The following is a 19,761-nucleotide window of genomic DNA, read 5'->3' as shown; positions in this document are numbered from 1 at the left end:
CCTTAGGTGTACGTGGCTGGCGCCTTAGCCATTTGAGCCACAGGCACCCAGCCTTAAGGTAGTTTTTTAAAAAATAATTATTTTTTCATTCTTTGTACCAGTAGACATGATTTTGTCTTACTTCTGCCAAATCTTTATTCAACCATAAATATAAATCTTGATTACATCTTAGAAGAATAAGAGTGGCTCCCTTAGGACTTTGTTTAGGGTGAGCAAAACTAAAATGAAAGCCACTCTGATACCAAGGTGAGCAAGGAGATGTTTGCCAACTCTAGCAAGTCTCACCATCTGACCTTACTTACCCAAGAAGTCAACATTTACATGTAGACTGTATGGACAGTGTATTAGATTTCCCTGTTTTGAGAAAGGGAAAACCATCTTCTGATGCTAATAATTTAGTTTTCATGTATATTTCTTCCTACCACCATTACTAAGACACTTAGAAGAAATGGTTATTACTTATGCAGAGTTTGTGCTCCCTCTGCTGGTTCTGTAATTAACTAATAAGTGTAATTTCCATAACTATGCTGATGCCATCAATTATTTTTGTGCATGGACGTGGAATTACCCAAATTAGCATGTTCTATTTCAGCATCATCAGGAAAATTAGGGTATCAGAGGAAGTACAGTTGGCTTAGTGAAGAAAGTTCAGGAAATGTACATTTTGGCTGTGTGAGTCAGTATTTTAAAAACCTCAATGCAGTTTATAATTTTATTTGCCACATTTTTTATACTTTTTCTAGAACCTCTTTTTTTCTCAGTCAGCACCACATTCTGGCCACCTTTCTATAGCAGTAAATGTAGATCCTTATCCTGGTCAATATTATTCTTGGCCTGCTTAGTCTTGACACCCTTAGCATTTATAGGGACTGCTCCACCTAGCTCAATGACTGTGTTCTTAGATGCTGTAGATTAGTTTCAATAACAACGAAGGCAAAGTAGATAGAAGAGGTAAATCTGGAGTCAGAATAGACTATGTGTTATTGTACCCAAAGCCAGATGTCAGTAACTCTTGGACTGTTCACATCAGCACCCTTTCCATCACCTGTTCCAAAGAAGAGTGGTCTGGAGACACACTGATGTCACAGTGTCTCACCCTGCTCAGGTGAAGGCAGGAAGGTCATTGCTGATGGGGTCTCTCCTGGGCATCTTGTCCCATGCACCCAACGTCATCTCTAGTCAAACACTTCTCCTTTCTGCCTTTCTTCCCATGTAGCACCTCCATCCTGGATTGTTTTTCTCTATGTCCAATTTCACTCTATCTTCCAGCAACCAGCTCACAATGTGCCTATTCCACAAAGCTGTAGTAACCACAGCAAACCAAACAGCATGGCCCTAAGAGCTTTGGGGTAGTTTCCTCTTTGGGATTATGAGAAGTCTTCTGCACTCTCCACCACCTCTGCTCTTTGCAGCTGAAACTTCTCCTCCCTTCACAGTTCAGTCCTGTTTCCCTTGAAGAAGGAAGCTCCTTGCAGTTCTTCTGTGTTCCCTCAGTGGGACGACAAATAGCACATATGCTCAGTAAGCAGTAGCTTGTTGATTACTCACTGTAATGAGGCTATTTATCAGTCATAAACCATTGCTAGGGTTTCTGTCTTCAGAAACATGTGGATTTCCTGAGGCTCTCCAAGGAAACCTTCAATGCCTCCTCTCTAAGCCTGCTTTTCTTGGGTGCTGGCGAGTACTGAAGCCTTCCTTTGATGTTTCTCTAAACATGGGGTGCACTTTGTGTAGTCACGTGCCAGCACTATGCTGAATGCCTACAGTGCATTTTCCCATCTCATCTGCATAGTAGCAGTGGCAGCAGCGCCTGTTGGGCTAGACCAGGCTGCTCCAGCGCAGAGCGGTAGAGGAGGTGTGCTTTGAGCACTCACGTAAGCTAGCTTCTGGGGCCACCAGAATTAACTGCTAGGGCTTGTGTAGGAGGGAGTCGACAGATGAGTCACTGATATTTGGCTAGCATGTTCTGTTGCAAAAATACCACCAACACAGCAGAGGCTGTTTCTGCACGTTCCCACCTGATTGCTGGACTTGCTTCATCCTCCATCATCCCCTCATCTCCACCTCTAACCGCATGATGAGAAGAGCGTAAAACTCCCCCTGACTATAAGGCAATCAGTGCCCTAGTGCATGGCCACTGGGGATGGGAGGAGGAGATCCAGACCTCCTGGTGAGAGCTGCCTCCACAAAGAAGTAGCAACAGAACAGGTATCAGTTTCTTAATGCCATATATATGTTTAAACTTCAGTGCCCAGCCCTTTGGCATATATTCAGGCCTGGAACCCTCAGTCAACTAATTGTCAACTACAGCTTTTTATTATAAAAAGTGTGTGAATCTTAAACTTATAATAGAGGCAATTTTAGTTTCCATTTACTGAGAAAGTTAATATGTGCATATGGATTTGTAGAGGCCTTGTGATAACATCATGATTACCAATCTGTGGTTTGTTAAACTCTAATCAAATTATTTCTGGGTTTGGGTGTGGGTAGGTGTAAAACATCTGAAAGATTTACCAATTCTGCCAGGAGAAATATTCAAGTATAAATGGACAGTGACTCTAGAAGATGGGCCAACTAAATCAGATCCTCGATGTCTGACTCGATATTATTCTAGTTTCATTAATCTGGAGAGAGATCTAGCTTCAGGACTCATTGGCCCTCTCCTCATCTGCTACAAGGAGTCTGTAGATCAAACAGGAAACCCGGTGAGTTCTTCCCTTTCTGAGGGCTGGGTTTGAAACTAAAAATGGAATATGGTACATATGAACTCTAAGTGTATGTTCCCCTATAGATTGCAGAAACTATAGTAATCTGCAGTATTGGCCTATGAAAGAATTGAGCTGGGTTCCACTTAGCTTTTACTGAGTTTGAGTTTAGTATAATAAATGACATATAGACCATACAATCTAGATCCTAGAGTCTTTCTATAATACTCATTCACAGTTCAACATTTTGATCTCTCTAGGTCAGTGGTTGTCAACCTTCCTAATGCCACACCCTTTAATACAGTTCCTCATGTTGTGGTGACCCCCAACCATAAATTTATTTTCATTGCTACTTCATAACTGTAATTTTGCTACTGTTATGAATCTTAATGTAAATATCTGATATGCAGGATGTATTTACGCAACCCCTGTGAAAGGGTCGTTTGACCCCCAAAAGGGTCATGATGCACAGGTTAAGAACTGATGTTCTAGGTGATCTTGGCCATTTTTACATGTCCAATTTTTTTTAATTTGTTTTTTATTAGATCATAATTGTGTACATTAATTCTCTCATAGGATACAGTGTGTTACTTCTATATGCAGTTTGGATACATGTCCAATTTTAAGATGACCCCTAAATTTATGCCTATGGCCTAGACTTCTCCTGGACATCTCATTATGGGTGACTCAAAAGCACCTTAAAATTAACATATCTGCAGCATATAGCAAATTGCATGGAATTTATTGAGAGCTCAATAAATATTTGTTAAGCAAAATAGAGGAAAAATATAAAGTATTTCAGAATATGGTTAGAATTTGAACCCCTTTTCCTGCTTTAAAAAATAAAGCTAATGGCTGATGTATTGGCTCATACCAGGAGTTGGAGATTTACAGTAAGCTATAATGGTGCCACTGCATTCTAGTCTGGGTGACAGAGCAATAGAATGAGACTCTGTCAAAACCAAAATCAAAACACAAAAAACAACCAAAAAGCTAAATTCTCAGAACAAGAAAAGTTTAGTTCTTCACAAAAACTCATTGCTTGGTTCCAGAATAACTCATTGCCATAAATGTCCATTTTGTTATTTATGACACTTAAGATTCCTAGTAGTCTGAAAACATTTCATTGGTTCAAAGAGTAAAGCATATGAAGTTTAATGTGCAGATAAAACATGTGGCACATGAACACAAATCACAAATTCTGAGTTCATATGTCACATATTCATCCTGACAAATTTTTCCTAATTATAGCTTTTCCACTGGTCTTTTGAAGAAGACTAAAATATACCTCAATATTCTCCATACTCCTTCCTCAGCATTTTGGTTTCTATAGCTATTAGTTATGCAAAATGAAATTTATACAAATTAGCGAGGATTGCACATTAAACCTTAGCAGATTCAATTAGAAAGACACTAACTCATTTTTTTTTTTTTTTGAGACAGAGTCTAACTCTGTCACCCTGGGTAGAGTACCATGGCGTCATAGCTCACAGCAACCTCAAACTCTTGGACTCAAGCGCTCCTCCTGCCCCAGCTTCCCAAATGGCGCTGGGACTTCAGGTGCCTGCTACAACACCTGGGTAATTTTTTTTATATTTTTAGTAAAGACGAGTCTTACTTTTGCTCAGGCTGGTCTCAAACTCCTGAGCTCAAGCAATTCCCCTGCCTTGGCCCCCCAGAGTGCTGGGATTATAGGTATGAGCCACTGTGCCCAGCTGGACTCATAAATTTGATTCATACTCAAAGTGCTCTTCAGAAAATTTTTAATTTTTTAAACAGCAAACTTAAGGTATTAGTGTTGTATAACATTTTTGTGGTTTGCCTTATCTTTGCTATTTGATTTCTGTTTTAGTATTTTTGATTTTTTATAGATGAGTGGCATTGTGGAAGGGCAGTTACTAGATGGAAGTTTAGGAAAGGCATTCCTCTTATTTGAATTAACTAACTTATTTAAGAAAGACACTGAAAAGCCTCTAATATGAATGTGGAAAGAATGAGGCTACAAACTATACCAAAAAATCAATCACCATAGGGCCTTAGGTCCAGAAGAAAGTAAGTTTAGGGGATGCAGTCACCATCTTGCTGTGAGGACACATTTCTTCTAAACATAAACTCACTGCTGATAGCACCCACCCTCATAATCAAGCCTGGTATATGTCAGAATAGTGACCCTAAGAGAAAATGGGATTGACACAAAGGATTAGATATATCACATGCATGCCATCACTTACATTTTCACTGAGTGTTATTACTATCTGACAGTATCAATAGTATTTCTTTCCCTCTTACAATGTATATAATTAACAGATGATGTCAGACAAGAGAAATGTTATCCTGTTTTCTGTATTTGATGAGAATCGAAGCTGGTACCTCACAGAGAATATGCAACATTTCCTCCCCAACGCAACTGTAGTGCAGCCCCAGGATCCAGAGTTCCAATCCTCCAACATCATGCACAGTGAGTAAAGCACAACTTGAATTCAGTGGGTATCAGATAAAGGGAAAATCATACAACCAAACTTAAGTCCAGATAATGAATGAAATATATATATACATATAAATTTAACAATTATGTTACCTATAAATGCATAAATGGGTAATTATTAATGCATATCCAGTCATTATTTTTTCCTTCCAATATTTATTTGATTGCCCCTACCTTTTATTTCTGCATCTCCTATATTACACCTTTTCACCAACTATTCTATGTCCAGGTAATACATTTTAAAACATATTCTCTCCATGATTATATAATCATATATAAAAATATACATACATTGTACTAGTTTTCCTGGGCTACTATAACAAAGTACCACAGACTGGCTTGATCAACAGAAATCTATTTTCTCACAGATTTAGAGGCTAGAAGTCTGAGATCAAGGTATTGGCAGGGTTGGGTTTTTCTTTTTTTCTTTTTCTTTTTTTTTTTTTCTGCCGGGCCTGGGTTTGATCCCACCACCTCCAGCATATGGGGCCAGCGCCCTACCCTTTTGAGCCACAGGTGCTGCCCTAGGCTTGGGTTTTTCAAAGGCAGTGATTTTCAACTAGTTTACCACAGCACACTGGTGTGCCATGAGAGGATCTTAGGTGTACTGCAAAAATTTTTAAAGATCATTAATTAAATTATTTTCAAAAGGGCCAGGCATGGTAGCTCATGCCTATAAACCTAGCATTCTGGGAGGCCGAGACAGATGGATCACCTAAGCTCAGGAGATCAAGGACAGTCTGAGCAAGAGGGAGACTCTGTGTCTAGTAAAAATAGAAAAACTAGCTGAGTGTTGAGGAGAGCACCTATAGTCCCAGCTGCTCAGGAGGCTGAGTCAAGAGGATTGCTTGAGCCCAGGAGCCCAAGGTTACTGTGAACTATGACACCACAACACTCTACCCAGGGTGACAGAGTGAGACTCTGTCTCAAAAAATAAACAAACATGGGTGGTACCTGTGACTCAGTGAGTAGGGCACCAGCCCCATATACTGAGGGTGACAGGTTTGAACCCAGCCTGGCCAAACTGCAACAAAATATAGCTGGGCATTGTGGCAGGCACCTGTAGTCCCAAGTACTCAGGAAGCTGAGGCAAGAGAATTGCCTAAGCCCAAGAGCTAGAGGTTGCTGTGAGCTGTGAAACCAGGGCACTCTACCAAGGGTGACAAAGTGAGACTCTGTCTCTAAAAAAAAAGTAAAAAATAAATAAATAAACAAATTATTTTCAAAAGAGGTTCAAAGCACAGTAAGTGTACTCTTTTTTTTTTTTTTTTTGCTCTGTTTTAAAATCAACACAATTTAAGGGTGCTGCAGAAGTTTAACCTATAGGTTCAAGTATACCATGAGATAAGAAAGGTTGAAAAACACTGTTCTAAGACTTCTCTCCTTGGCTTGCAGATGATCAGCTTCTCCCAGTGTCCACATATGGTGTCCTCTCTGTATGTCTGTTTGTGTCTTAATCTCTTCTTTCTATAAGGATACCAGTAATATTGGGATATGGCCTACCCTAGTGACCTCATTTTAGCTTATTAGCTACATAAAGGCACTATCTCTAAATGCAGACACATTATAAGGTACTGTGGGTTAAGACTTCAAGTCATAAGTTTTGTGCGGAAATGCAATTCAGCCCATCACATGCATACATATGTGTGTGTGTGTGTGTGTGTGTGTGTGTATACACACAAATCTGAATAATCCGAGTGGATCCAGTAGCTCAAGGAGTAGGGCACCAGCCCCATATGTGGACAGTAGTGGGGTCAAGCCCAGCCCCAGCCAAAACTGAAAAAAAAAAATATGAATAATCAGAGGCATGAAAATACATTTTTCATTGTACTATCTTACAGGAAAGTACAAAATTGAATAGCAATAAGATAGCACTTTATACCTATCAGGCTGGTGAAAGAACAATGCCACCACCTCTCTTAACCCTGTGTGTTCCCCAACTCCAGACATGTAGCTTCCCAACAAGTGCCTACACTCTAGCCCTTTCTATGTACATGCATTGGGCCTGCCCAGGTCTCACACTGTAAAGCCATTGCTGTAGTAAGCTAGGTTACACCCTGGACTCAAGAGCCACTTTCTCTCTGAGTATGTTCCTGCTCTGGGCAGTGGCTCAGCCAGCACAAGAGCTATGCCCTGCCATAACCCTGAAGCCACTGTACCTCTGTGTACACCTGTGCTCCCATTATCAGCTCCCTGGCCATTTCACAGGCATATACACCTCAAAAATTGCTACCAACACAGCGGTAGGTGTGCCTGTACCCTGGGTACCATATTAGATGCAATGGAGAGCTAGGCTCTGACCCAACCCCAGAGTTTCTCTAACTCTGTGAATGCCTGAGCTCCCATTGTCTGTTCCCCTGGCTGCTTCACAAGTATCTGCATCTTATATATTGTTACTAATGCAGCAGCAGGGGTGACTACACATCAGGCATCAATGCCCTTATCACCCTAGATCTTAGAGCTGTAGTCCCTTTATACATTTGCACCTTATGCCTAAGCTCATGGCAACTCCATGGACACAACTCATCAAAAATAAGTCCCACTGCCACTGTGAATGAAACCACAAGCTGGACCCAGTGCCAAGAGGGATTCCCTCAGCCACAACTTCTCCACTGGGAAAAAATAAAGATTGGGAAGATCTTAGTAGCCATCACCACCAAAGACACAACAACCCTCACTACCACTCTGGACAAACACAGCTTTGGCAATCATCATCAACACCAACTTCAATTGACAGAGATGTACAAAGACCACACAACTGCCCTATCCTTGGTGTCAGAACCACTGCACCCAAACCAGCACTCACCTTCCCATATAGGGGGAAGTCTTTCCACAGTGAAACTAGCCCATAATGTCTGGAAGTAAGAACTGCTCAACCAAATATGCAGACTTAAATGTAAAGGGATAAAAAACATGAAAAACCAAAAACACATAACACTACCAAAATAATAATAAAAAAAAAACTACAGTAATTTCCCAGTAGCTGATCTCAGAGAAATGGACATATACAAATTGATTGACAAAGAATTCAAAATAATTGTTGTAAGGAAGCTCAGTGAACTTCAATAAAATACAGAGAAACAACTCAACAAAATAAGGACAATAATAAATGACTAAAATTAGAAATTTGACAAAGACATTAAAACTATTTTTAAAAATTAAAGAGAAATGATGGGGCTGGAAAATTATAATGAATGAAATTAAATATACAATAGAGTAGCAACAGCAAAATTGATCAAGCAGGAGAAAGAATCTGTGAACATGAAAACAGGTTATTTGAAAATATATAGTCAGATAAGAAAAAAGAATAAATAAGGCTTTATGGGGCTTAGGGGACAGCATCAATGAAGCAAATAATATAATTATAGTAGTTTAAGAAGGAGAAGAGAAAGACAAAAGGGAAGAAAGCTTATTTAGAAATAATAACAGAAAACTTTCCAAGTCAGGGGAAAGATATAAATATCTGGTTATACGAAGCTGAAAGATATCTAGTTATATTTGACTCAAACAAAAATACATCAAAACATATTATAATCAAGGTATCAAATATCAAAGACAAAGAGACAATCCTTAAGGCACCAAAAGAAAAGAGGCAAATCACACATGAGGAAGTTCCAATAGGGCTAGTTGCAAATGTCTCAACAGAGGCATTACAAGCCAAAAGTGAGTGAGATGTTATATTCAAAGTGCTGAAAGAAAAAAAAAAAAAACTGCTAGCCAAGAATACCTTACTTAGAAAACTTGCCCCCAGAAATGAAGGCAAGATAAAGACTTTCCTGGGCAAACAAAGGTTGAGGGAGTTTACCACCACCAAACCTGCCTTACAAAGAAATCCTAAAATGAGTTTTTAAAGCTGAAATAAAAAGACACTAATTGGTAACATGAAAAAATATGAAAATCTAAAACTCCCTTGTAAAGTAAATATACAAATTCAGAATATGCTAATATTTTTATAGTGACATGTAAATCACTTATATCTTTATAATGAAGGTTAAAATACACAACTGTTAAATTAATAATAGCCACAATAATTTGTTAAGGGATATACAATAGAAAAAGATATAAATTGTGACATGAAGAAAATATGATGTATGTGTAGGGTATAAAATCATAGATTTTTTATACTATCAAAGTTAAGTTGTTATTAGCTTGGAATACCCTATTCTAACTATAGGATAGTGTATGTAAGCCTCAGGTTACCACAAAGCAAAAATTTATAGTAGATATACAAAAGATGAAAAGTAAAGAATCAAAGCATACCACTTTAGAAAATTATCTAACCACAAAGGAAGATAGCAAGGAAGGAAGAAAAGAACAAAGGATATAGAAAACAACTAAAAGACAATGAACAAAATGGCAGTAGTAAGTTCTCAACAGCAATAATTACCTTGAATATAAATAGTTTAAATTTAATATAAATGGAGTAAATAGAGTGAATAAATGGATAAGAAAAAAAAGACCTAACTATATGCTGCATACAAGAAATTCACTTCACATTTAAGGACATATATAGATTGAAAGTAAAAGGATAGAAACAGGTATTTTGTGCAAAAGGAGATGGAAAGGGAACAGAGGTAAAATAGACTTTAAGTGAAAAACTATAAAACAAAACAAAGAAGGCAATACATAATGATAAAGGATCAATTCATCTATAAAATATAACAATTATAAATATGCACACCCAACATTGCAGAACCTAAATATATAAAGAAATATTAATAAGTCTGAAGGAGAAGAGATTGCAATAAAATAATAGTAGGGTACTTTAGTATCACATTTTCAACAATTCACAGATCATCCAGACATAAAAAGCAATAAGGAAACATTAGACTTGAACTGTGTTTTAGACCAAATGAATGTAATAGACACAATACAAAATAATTCATCCAACAGTAACAGAATACAAATTCTTCTCAAGGACACATGAAACCATCTCCAGGATATTATATGTATATTAGGTCACAAAACAAGTCTTAACAAATTTAAGAAGACTGAAGTCATGTCAAGTATCTTTGCCAACCACAATGATGTGAAAGTAGAAATCAATGCTAGAAGGAATTTTGGAAAAGTCACAATATATGGAAATCAGATAACATGTTCCTAAACAAACAATGAATCAAAGAAGAAATTAAAAGGAAAAATTTTTTAAATCTCAATACAAACAAAAATGGAAACACAACATATCAAAATTTATAAGTTGTAGCAAAAGCACTTCTAGGGATGTTTATAGCAATAAACATGTACATTACAAAAAACACCCAAATAAACAACCTAATGTAATACCTAAAGCAACTAGAAAAAGAACTAAGCCCAAAGTTAGTAGAAAGAAACAAAAATCAGAGCACTAAATGAAATAGAGACCAGAAAAACAATATAAAGGATCAATGAAACTAAGAGTTAGTTTTTTAAAAAGATAAATGAAATCAATTAACCTTTAGCTAGACTAAGAAAGAATGAGAGGAGACTCAAACAAATAAAATCATAAATAAAAATACCACATTACAAATGATACCACAGAAATACAAAGGATCATACAAGATTACTTTGAACAATTATATATCAACAAATTAGAAAGCCTAGAAGAATCAGATAAATTCTTAGACACACCTCCAATCACAAAGAAATCATGAATTTAGAGACTGGACAGACCCATAACAAGCAAGGAGATTGAATTAGTAATAAAGTCTCCCATAAAAAACAAACAAACAACAACAACCAAAAAAACCCTCAGGACCCAATGGCTTCATTGCTGAATTCTACCAAACATTTAAAAAACTAGTACCAATCCTTCCCAAACTCTTCCAAAATGTTGAAATTGAAGGAATACTTACAAACTCTTTTTACAAGACTAATTACCCTGTTAATAAAACCAGGCACTATGAGAAAGGAAAATTACAAGGCCTAATTTCTAATGGACATAGATGCAAAGATCTTTAACAAATTCAACAGCACTTTGAAAGAATCATTCACCACAATCAAGTGGGATTTATCCCAGGGATGCAAGGATAATTTGACATATGTAAGTTATTAATCATGATACACCACAGAATGTAGGACAGAATTCACATGATCGTCTCAATAGATGCAGGAAAGGCCTTTGACAAAATTCAGTATCTTTTCCTAATAAAAATTCTCAATAAATTAGGTGCAGAAGGAATGAACCTCAACACAAGAAAGACTATATATGACAAGCCCATAGCTGACATCATATTGAATGGGAAAAAGTTAAAAACTTTTACTCTAAGATCAAGAATAAAAAAAGGATGCCAACTCTCACCACTTCTATTTAATGCAGTACTGGAAATCCTAGCCAAATCAGGCCAGATGCGCAGGCCTATAATCCCAGCATTCTGGGAGGCCAAGGCAGGAGGATCACTTGAGCTCAGGAGGTCAAAACCAGCCTGAGCAAGAGCAAGACCAATCTCTACTAAAAATAGAAAAGTTAGCTGGGCATTGTGGCAGGAAACTGTAGTCCCAGCTACGTGGGAGGCTACGACAGGAGGATCTCTTGAGCCTAGGAGTTTGAGGTTGCAGTGAGCTAGGCTGACACCATGGCACTCTAACCTGGGCAATAGAATGAGACTGTCAGAAAGAGGAAAGGAAGGGAAGGAGAGCAGACAGAGAGAGAAAGGAAAGGAAAAAAAAACCTCAGGACCCAATGGCTTCACTGCTGAATTCTACCAAACATTTAAAAAACTAGTCTCCTCCCTTAAGGGGAGAGGAGGGAGGAGAGGAAAGAGAAGAGGAGGGAAGGGAAGGGAAGGAAAAGAAGGGAAAGGAAGGGAAGGGAAAATCCTAGCCAAAGTAATTAGGAAAGAGAAAGAAAGAAATGTCATCCAAATCAGAAAGGAAGAAAGAAGTTAAATTTTTTCTGTTGGCTAGGGACAGTGGTTCATGCTTGTAAACCCAGCACTTTACAAGGCTGGGGAAGGAAGGAGGATTACTTGGGGCCAGAAGTTCAAGACAAGCGTGGGCACCATAGCTAGACACCATTTCTAAAAAAAATACATTTCAATTAGCTGGACATGGCAGCAGGCATCTGTAGTCCTAACTTTTCAGGAGGCTCAGGGAGGAGAATTGTTTGATCCCAGGAGTTTCAAGTTGCAGTGAGCTATGATTGGGGCACTGAACTCCAGCTCAGGTGACGGAATAAGAACTCATCCTCAGAAAAGAACATTATCTCTGGACTTTCGTGACTGAGACAAAACAAACCTCACCTTTTCTATTAATGGAAGGCTTCACTTACATTCTGAACTTGAAGGGACTACAAAAGGGGGAAGAAACTACTTTCTTTTTAAATGATCTGCCAAAAGCTTACTAGTAGCAAGGGGCTAAGTGAAGCTAGTGATATGCACAGCCATGCTACAAGGCTGAAGTAAAAAGGAGAAAGAATGAAGCCTCACCCTAATTACTAATCCTCAGCCTTTTCTCAGTGGAGACACTACACAGAGTGCAGCATTTAGCCCTATGAGGGGAGAGTGAATCTGTTATGTCTGGTGCACAGTATATACCACCCAGAGGTGGGGCAATGGGAAGAGAGCTTGTGTACAAGCATATGACCTAGTAGAAGCCACACTCCTCACTTTGTAAAGGCAAGTGTCCACCCAAAAATGAAATCAAGTCCAAATTTCCCAGTCCTGCTAAACAGGTCGCTCTAGCCATTCCTGGAGACTAGTAGCTGTTTCTTTTTATCTGGGCTTCTTTCCTACTTGTCCCAGTTATACTAGTAAACATGACTCCATCACCATGGGTATACTTAAAAAAAAAAAAGAGCCTGTGGCTCAAAGGAGTAGGGCTCCTGCCCTACATGCCAGAGGTGGTGGGTTCAAACCCAGCCCCGGCCAAAAACTGCAACAACAACAAAAAAAAAAAAGAGTCAACTTTTCCTGGAATAACTGATTCTTTAACAGGAGGGGAGCAATGGGGAGTATCTTTAAGGTGGTTGAATTTTGCAATCTCTTCAATACACAACTTATCTGAAAAACAAAAAGAAATTGTCTCTGTTTTCATATGACATGATTCTCCATATAGAAAACTTTAAAGACTCCATTAAAATATTATTAGAATCAATAAACAAATTTAGCAAAGTTGCAACATACAAAATCAGCACACAAAAATCAGTACCATTTCTATATACTAACAACAAACCACCACCCTCCAAATCAAGAAAACAATCCCATTTACAATAGCTACAAAAATAAAATACTTAGGAATACACTTAACTAAGGAGGTGAAAGATCTGTATACCGAAAAGTATAAAACATTGATGAAAGAAGTTGAAGAAAACACAAATAAATGGAAATATATTTTGTGTTCATGGATTGGATGAATTAATATTATAAAAATGGCCATACTACCCAAAGTGATATACAAATTCAATGCAATCTTTATCAAAATTCCAATGTCATTCTTCAGAGAAATAGAAAAAAAATCCTGAAATTTGTACAGAATCACAAAAAACTCCAAATAGGCAAAAAAATCTTGAACAAAAAGAACAAATCTACTACAAAGCTACAAGAACCAAAACATTGTAGTACTGGCATAAAAACAGACAAATAAACCAATGTAACAGAATAGAGAACCTAGAAATAAATCTATGCATTCATTTATAGTCAATTGATTTTCAACAAAAATGCAAAGAAGACAAAATTGAGAAAGGACAATCCTTCTATAAATGTTGCTAAGAAAACTGGATAGTGAAAAAAAATGAAATTAGACCCTTATACCATATACAAAAAACAGCCCCAAATTAATTAAAGACTTAAGCATAAGACCTATACCTATGAAGCAATTAGAATAAAGCATAGGCAAAAAGCTACATGACATTGGTTTGGGCAAAGATTTTCTGCATATGACCCCAAAAGCAATGGTGATAAAAGTAAAAATAGACAATTGGGATTACATCAAACTAAAAAGCTTTTGCACAGAAAAGGAAACAATCAACAAAGAGACAACCTATGGAATGGTAGAATATGTTTGAAAACCACAGGTCTGATAAGGGGTTAATATCTAAAATATATAAAGGAAGTCAAACAATTTAATAGCAGAAGACCCAAATAATATAATTTTAAAATGGGCAAGGGATCTGAGTAGAGATTTCTCAAAAGAAGACATACAAATGGCCAAAAGGCATGTGAAAAAATTCCTTTCTTAATTTCACTAATCACCAGAGAAATGCAAATTAAAACCACAATTAGAGGCGGCTCCCATAGCTCAGTGAATAGGGCACCAGCCACCTATACCCAGGCTGGTGGGTTCGAAACTGGCCCGGGCCTGCTAAAACAACAATGACAACTGCAACAAAAAATAGCCGGGCATTGTGGCCACTGCCTGTAGTCTCAGCTACTTGGGAGGCTGAGGCAAGAGAATCGCTTAAGCCCAAGACTTTGAGGTTGCTGTGACCTGTGATGCCATAGCACTCTACCAAGGGTGACAGTGAGACTCTGTCTCAAAAAAAAAGAAAAGGTAACAAGTGTTGGCAAGGATGGGGAGAAAGGGGAACTCTTGTACACTTTTGGTGAAAATGTAAATTAATATAGCCATATGGGAAACAGCATAGAGATTCCTCAAAAATTTAAATATAGAATTAACCATATGACCAGCAATCCCACTATTGTGGACAACCCCAAAAGATATGAAATCAGTATGTCAAAGAAATATTTGTATTCCCATGTTCAATGTGGCACTATTCACAATAGCCAAGATATGAAACTAACCTACGTGTCCATCAATGGATGAATAAGTTAAGAAAATGTGGTACATACATACAACAGAATGCTACTCAACCTTTAAAAAAGAAAAATTCTGTCATTTGCAGCAATATTCCATATATCATCCAAACATGGAGGACATTATGTTATGTGAAATAAACTAAGTACAGAAAGACAAATACCACTTGATATCACTTACATGTGGAATCTTAAAAAGTGGAGCCCATGGTTACCAGAGAGTGGAGGAGAAGGGTTGGGGAAATGTTAAAGGACATACAATTCCAGGTAGACTAAAGGAATAAATTCAAGAGGTCCATTGAACACCAGGGTAACTACAGTTAATAATAATGTATTGTACACATAAGCTTAAAAATTTCTAAAAGGGTAGATTTCAATTGTTCTCACCACAAAAATGCTAATTATGTGAGGTAATGTATATGTTTAAATAGCTTGAGTTAGCCATTACATGATACATCTTGATATATCAAAACGTCATGATGTATACTGTAAAGATATATTATTTTTTCCTGTCAATTAAAAATAAATTTTAAGAAGATTGGATAGAGAAGAATCAGTCATCCTAATAATTGTGATGGAGTTTACATTCCAGTTAATTGAAATAACTAATCAATATGTAAATTAATGAATAAACTAATATTTAATATTTTAATATGTAAATTAATGAATAAACCAAATAGCGTAAGATTAAAAAACACCAGTGAGATACCATTAGGTATCTCAAGATACTAGAGATACTAGTATCTCCAGATACTAGATACCATTAGATACACCAGAATTAAAAAGATGAAAATTAAAATTAAAATTAAAAAGAGTGACCATGGCAAGGCATGGTCACTCACACCTGCAATCCCAGCACTCAGGAAGGCTGATGCAGGTGGATTGCCTGAGCTCACAGATTTGAGACCAGCCTGAGCCAGAGGGAGCCCTTGTGTCTAAAAATAGCTGGGTATTGTGGTGGACACCAATAGTCCCAGCTACTCGGGAGGCTGAGATAAGAGAATAGCTTGAGCCCAAGAGTTTGAGGTTGCTGTGAGGTATGATGCCGCAGCACTCTACTGAGGGTGACAAAGTGAAACTCTGTCTCAAAAACAAAATAAAATAAATAAAATAAAAAGACTGACCATACCAAGTATTAGTAAGATGTGGAGGAACCAGAACTCTCATACATTTCTTGTCAGGATGGAAATTTGTGAAAGTACCTTGGGAAAATATTTGGCACTATATAAGGCAGAAGATATGTATATCCTTTTGGCTCAATAAATGTACTACTAGTTATAAGTTGAAACGTGTCCTTCCCCTAGTTCATGTGCTTCATTGAAGCACTAACCCTAGTACTTCAGAAAGTGACTAAATTTGGAGAATAGAATCTTTAAAGGAGTTAAGTTAAAATCAGGTTGTGCGAATGGATCTTAAACTAATATGACTAGTTTCCTTATAAGAAGAGGAAATTTCTATGCACAAAGACACCACAAATGCATGTTAACAGTAAAGACCACATGAAGAAACAGAGAGGAGGCAGCCATTTGTAAGACAAAGAGAAGCTTCAGAAGGCCAGTGCCTATGGCTCAAGCCAAAAACTGCAAAAAAAGAGAAGCCTCAGAAGAAACCATCCTGCCAACATCTTGACTGTGGACTTTATCCTTCAGAACTGTGAGAAAACATATTTCTGTTGTTTAAGCCACCCAGCCTGTGGTACTTTGTTATGACAGGCCTAGCAGACTAACACAGTACCCAAAGAAGTGTGTATACATATTTCCCAAAACACATGTAATTATTTAATTTATGCAGAGTATCAAAAGGCACAATCATGACAAATTTAAAGTTTTTTTTTTTTTGGCCAGGGCTGGGTTTGAACTCACCACCTCTGGCATATGGGGCCAGCGCCCTACTCCTTTGAGCCACAGACACCACCCAAAGATTTTTTTTTTTTTTGAGACGGAGCCTCAAGCTATCCCCCTGGGTAGAATGCTGTGGCTTCACATCTGTTTCGTTTTTTTTTTTTTTGAGACAGAGCCTCAAGCTGTCCCCCTGGGTAGAGTGCTGTGGCATCACCCTCACAGCAACCTCCAACTCCTGGGCTCAAGTGAGTCTCCTGCCTCAGCCTCCCAAGTAGCTGGGACTACAGGCGCCTGCCACAACGCCTGGCCATTTTTTGGTTGCAGCCATCATTGTTGTTTGGCAGGCCTGGGCTGGGGATTCGAACCCGCCACCTTAGGTGTATGTGGCTGGCGCCTTAGCCACTTGAGCCACACGCGCCGAGCCAGATTTTTTTTTTTGATACAGAGTCTTACTATGTGGTCCTTGGTAGAGTGCTGTAGTGTCACAGCTCACAGCAACCTCAAACTCTTGGGCTTAAGTGATTCTCTTGCCTCAGGCTCCCAAGTAGCTGGGATTACAGTGCCCACCAGAACACCCAGGTATTTTTTGTTGTTTAGCTGGCCCAGGCCACGTTCGAACCTGTCAGTCTTAGTGTATGTGGCTGGCGCCGTAGCCACTGTGCTATGGGCTTAAAGATCGTTTTTTGTTATTTTTTTTTAAATTTAAAGATCTTAATTGGTTTTTATTCATAATTATAAAATCAGGCAGTACTCAGAACCAGAATATGTACAAAGAACACTGGCCAGCAACATGGCCAGGGAGCATTTATGGACAGAGAATGGAAGTGAGGTATGCAGACAATTTAATTGATTACAGCTTGGTGCTTTGCCTTAGTTCAATCTGTTAACCACCTGCGGTAGAATTCTTGGCTCCTGTAAACAACTGAGACTCAGCTATTTATTACAAAAGTTAACTACTAAGTTAGGTTTTCAGTTAATGAACTAAGGCTCCATTTCGTTATATAAGGACTCAAGAAAACAGGCATCCTTAGGCCAAATTTAGGTTAATTTAACAAGATTTGCTTTTGTTAGTGACATGAAATGGAATGAGATCTATTTTTGCAAGTGGATAGTCATATTTTCCATCATCATTTATCAAATAGCTCATTCTTTCTCCAGCTGATTTGAGATGCTGCCTCTATTGTGTATTAAATTTCTACTTATATCTGTATCAGTTTCTGGACTCATTATTCTGATATACTTGCCTATTCCTGCATTAAGCTCATGTTTTTATAATAATTACCATAGCTTTATACTATTTCTTACAACTGTGTAGAAAAAGAAACTTTGATTCTTAGTTGCACTAAGCCAGTGTCTGAGCATTACTTAAATGGATTTGTGGGCCACCACCTTGCACAGTACCTGGTAACACAGTAGAAAAATGTTTATTGAGTGTCTGGCTGGCTGGCTGGATGTTTGGATGGGTGGAAGAGGCTTTCAGAAACAATTCTTTTTATAGAAAAAAACTGGTATTACTTTTGCTTAGCTCTTTATTTTGAAATAATTTGAAATTTATAAAAATGTTACAAGAATTGTACAGAGGACTTATATGTATCCTTTGCCCAGATTCACCAAATTTAACATTTTGCTGTATTTGATTTAACATTTTCTTTTTTCTTCATAGACATACTTTATTACTTCTTATTCAAGAATAAATTGCAAACATCATTCCCCTTTACCTTTTAATACTTTATTGTGTATTTCCTATGAAGAAATATATTCTTGTACATAACTAGAGTGACTTTATAAAATTCTGCACATTTCATATTGATACATTTTTAATTGGCAGTAAACATTCTAATGGCATCAACCAATATTGTCATTTGCAGAATTGCTTCCCTGCAGTACAGGGTTCTAGTAAAGGGGATCTAATTATTCTGCTTCTTTCTTTTCCTTGAATCTAGGACATTACCTGTTGTTAACTTTAATCATATTGTCAAGATTTTTTTTCTGCTGTTTTGTTTTGTTTTGTTTCAGATTAATATGAGAGTACAGCCAATTAAGTTACATTGTTTGCATTTATTAGGTAAAGTCCAAGTTGTAGTTGTGCCCCTGACCCAGGAGGTATGCCATATACCCTTACATTTTGGCCATTAGGTGGAAGCACACTAATCCCTCTCCCTCCTCCTTTTTCTTCCCTTCTCCCCCCAACTCTAATTAAATTGAGTTTTTCTCTTGTGTAAGCATGTATTAGTTGGTGTCCTGGCTTCATATTAGTATTGAATATATTGGATAGTTGATTTTCCATTATTGTGATACTTTTACTAAGGAGGATGTTCTCCAACTCCATCCAGGTTAGTACAAAAAATGTAAAATCTCTTTTTTATGGCTGAATAGTATTCCACAGTATACATATATAACAGTCTATTAATCCATTCATGGGTTGATGGGCACCTGGGTTGATTCCATGACTTGGCAATTGTGAATTGAGGTGTGATAAATATTCTAGTGCAAATGTCCTTATGCTAAAATAATTTTGTTTTCTTCGGGGTAGATGCCTAGAAAAGAGATTGTGAGATCAAATGGAAAGTTTATTTTTAGTTCTTTGAGAATTCTCCATACTTCTTTCAAACAGGCTGTATTGGTTTGCAATCCCACCAACAGTGTAAAAGTGTTCCCTTTTTTCCACACACTCACCAGCATCTGTGGCTTTGGGAATATTCTCACTGGAGTTAGGTGATATCTCAGGGTGGGTGTTTTTGGTTTTTTTTTTTTTTTTTTTTTTTTTGCAGTTTACAGCCGGGGCTGGGTTTAAACCCACCACCTCCGGCATATGCGGCTGGTGTCCTACTCCTCTGAACCACAGGAGCCACCCCTCAGGGTGGTTTTGATTTGCATTTCTGTGATGATTAAGGATGATGAGCATTTTTTCATGTGTTTGTTGGCCATATGTCTGTCTTCATCAGAGAAGTTTCTGTTCACATCTCTTGCCAAGTCATAGATGGGATTGTTTGCTCTTTTTT

At 37.7% G+C, this 19,761-nt stretch overlaps 1 protein-coding gene across 1 annotated transcript in view; it reads left to right on the top strand.

The window, feature by feature from the left end:
• The window catches only part of F8 (coagulation factor VIII), a 217,711-nt gene that overhangs the window by 106,297 nt on the left and 91,653 nt on the right, over positions 1-19,761 (top strand). Inside the window, exons 11-12 of the mRNA XM_003802734.2 lie at positions 2,491-2,705; positions 5,013-5,163. Of these exons, the coding sequence (XP_003802782.1) occupies positions 2,491-2,705; positions 5,013-5,163 (366 nt within the window). The remainder of the gene's footprint in view (positions 1-2,490; positions 2,706-5,012; positions 5,164-19,761) is intronic.

This window comes from Otolemur garnettii, unplaced genomic scaffold, assembly GCF_000181295.1.
Source record: "Otolemur garnettii isolate 467f Iridium unplaced genomic scaffold, OtoGar3 scaffold00259, whole genome shotgun sequence".
Classification (NCBI taxonomy): domain Eukaryota; kingdom Metazoa; phylum Chordata; class Mammalia; order Primates; family Galagidae; genus Otolemur; species Otolemur garnettii.
This window is presented reverse-complemented; position numbering and strand designations above follow the sequence as displayed.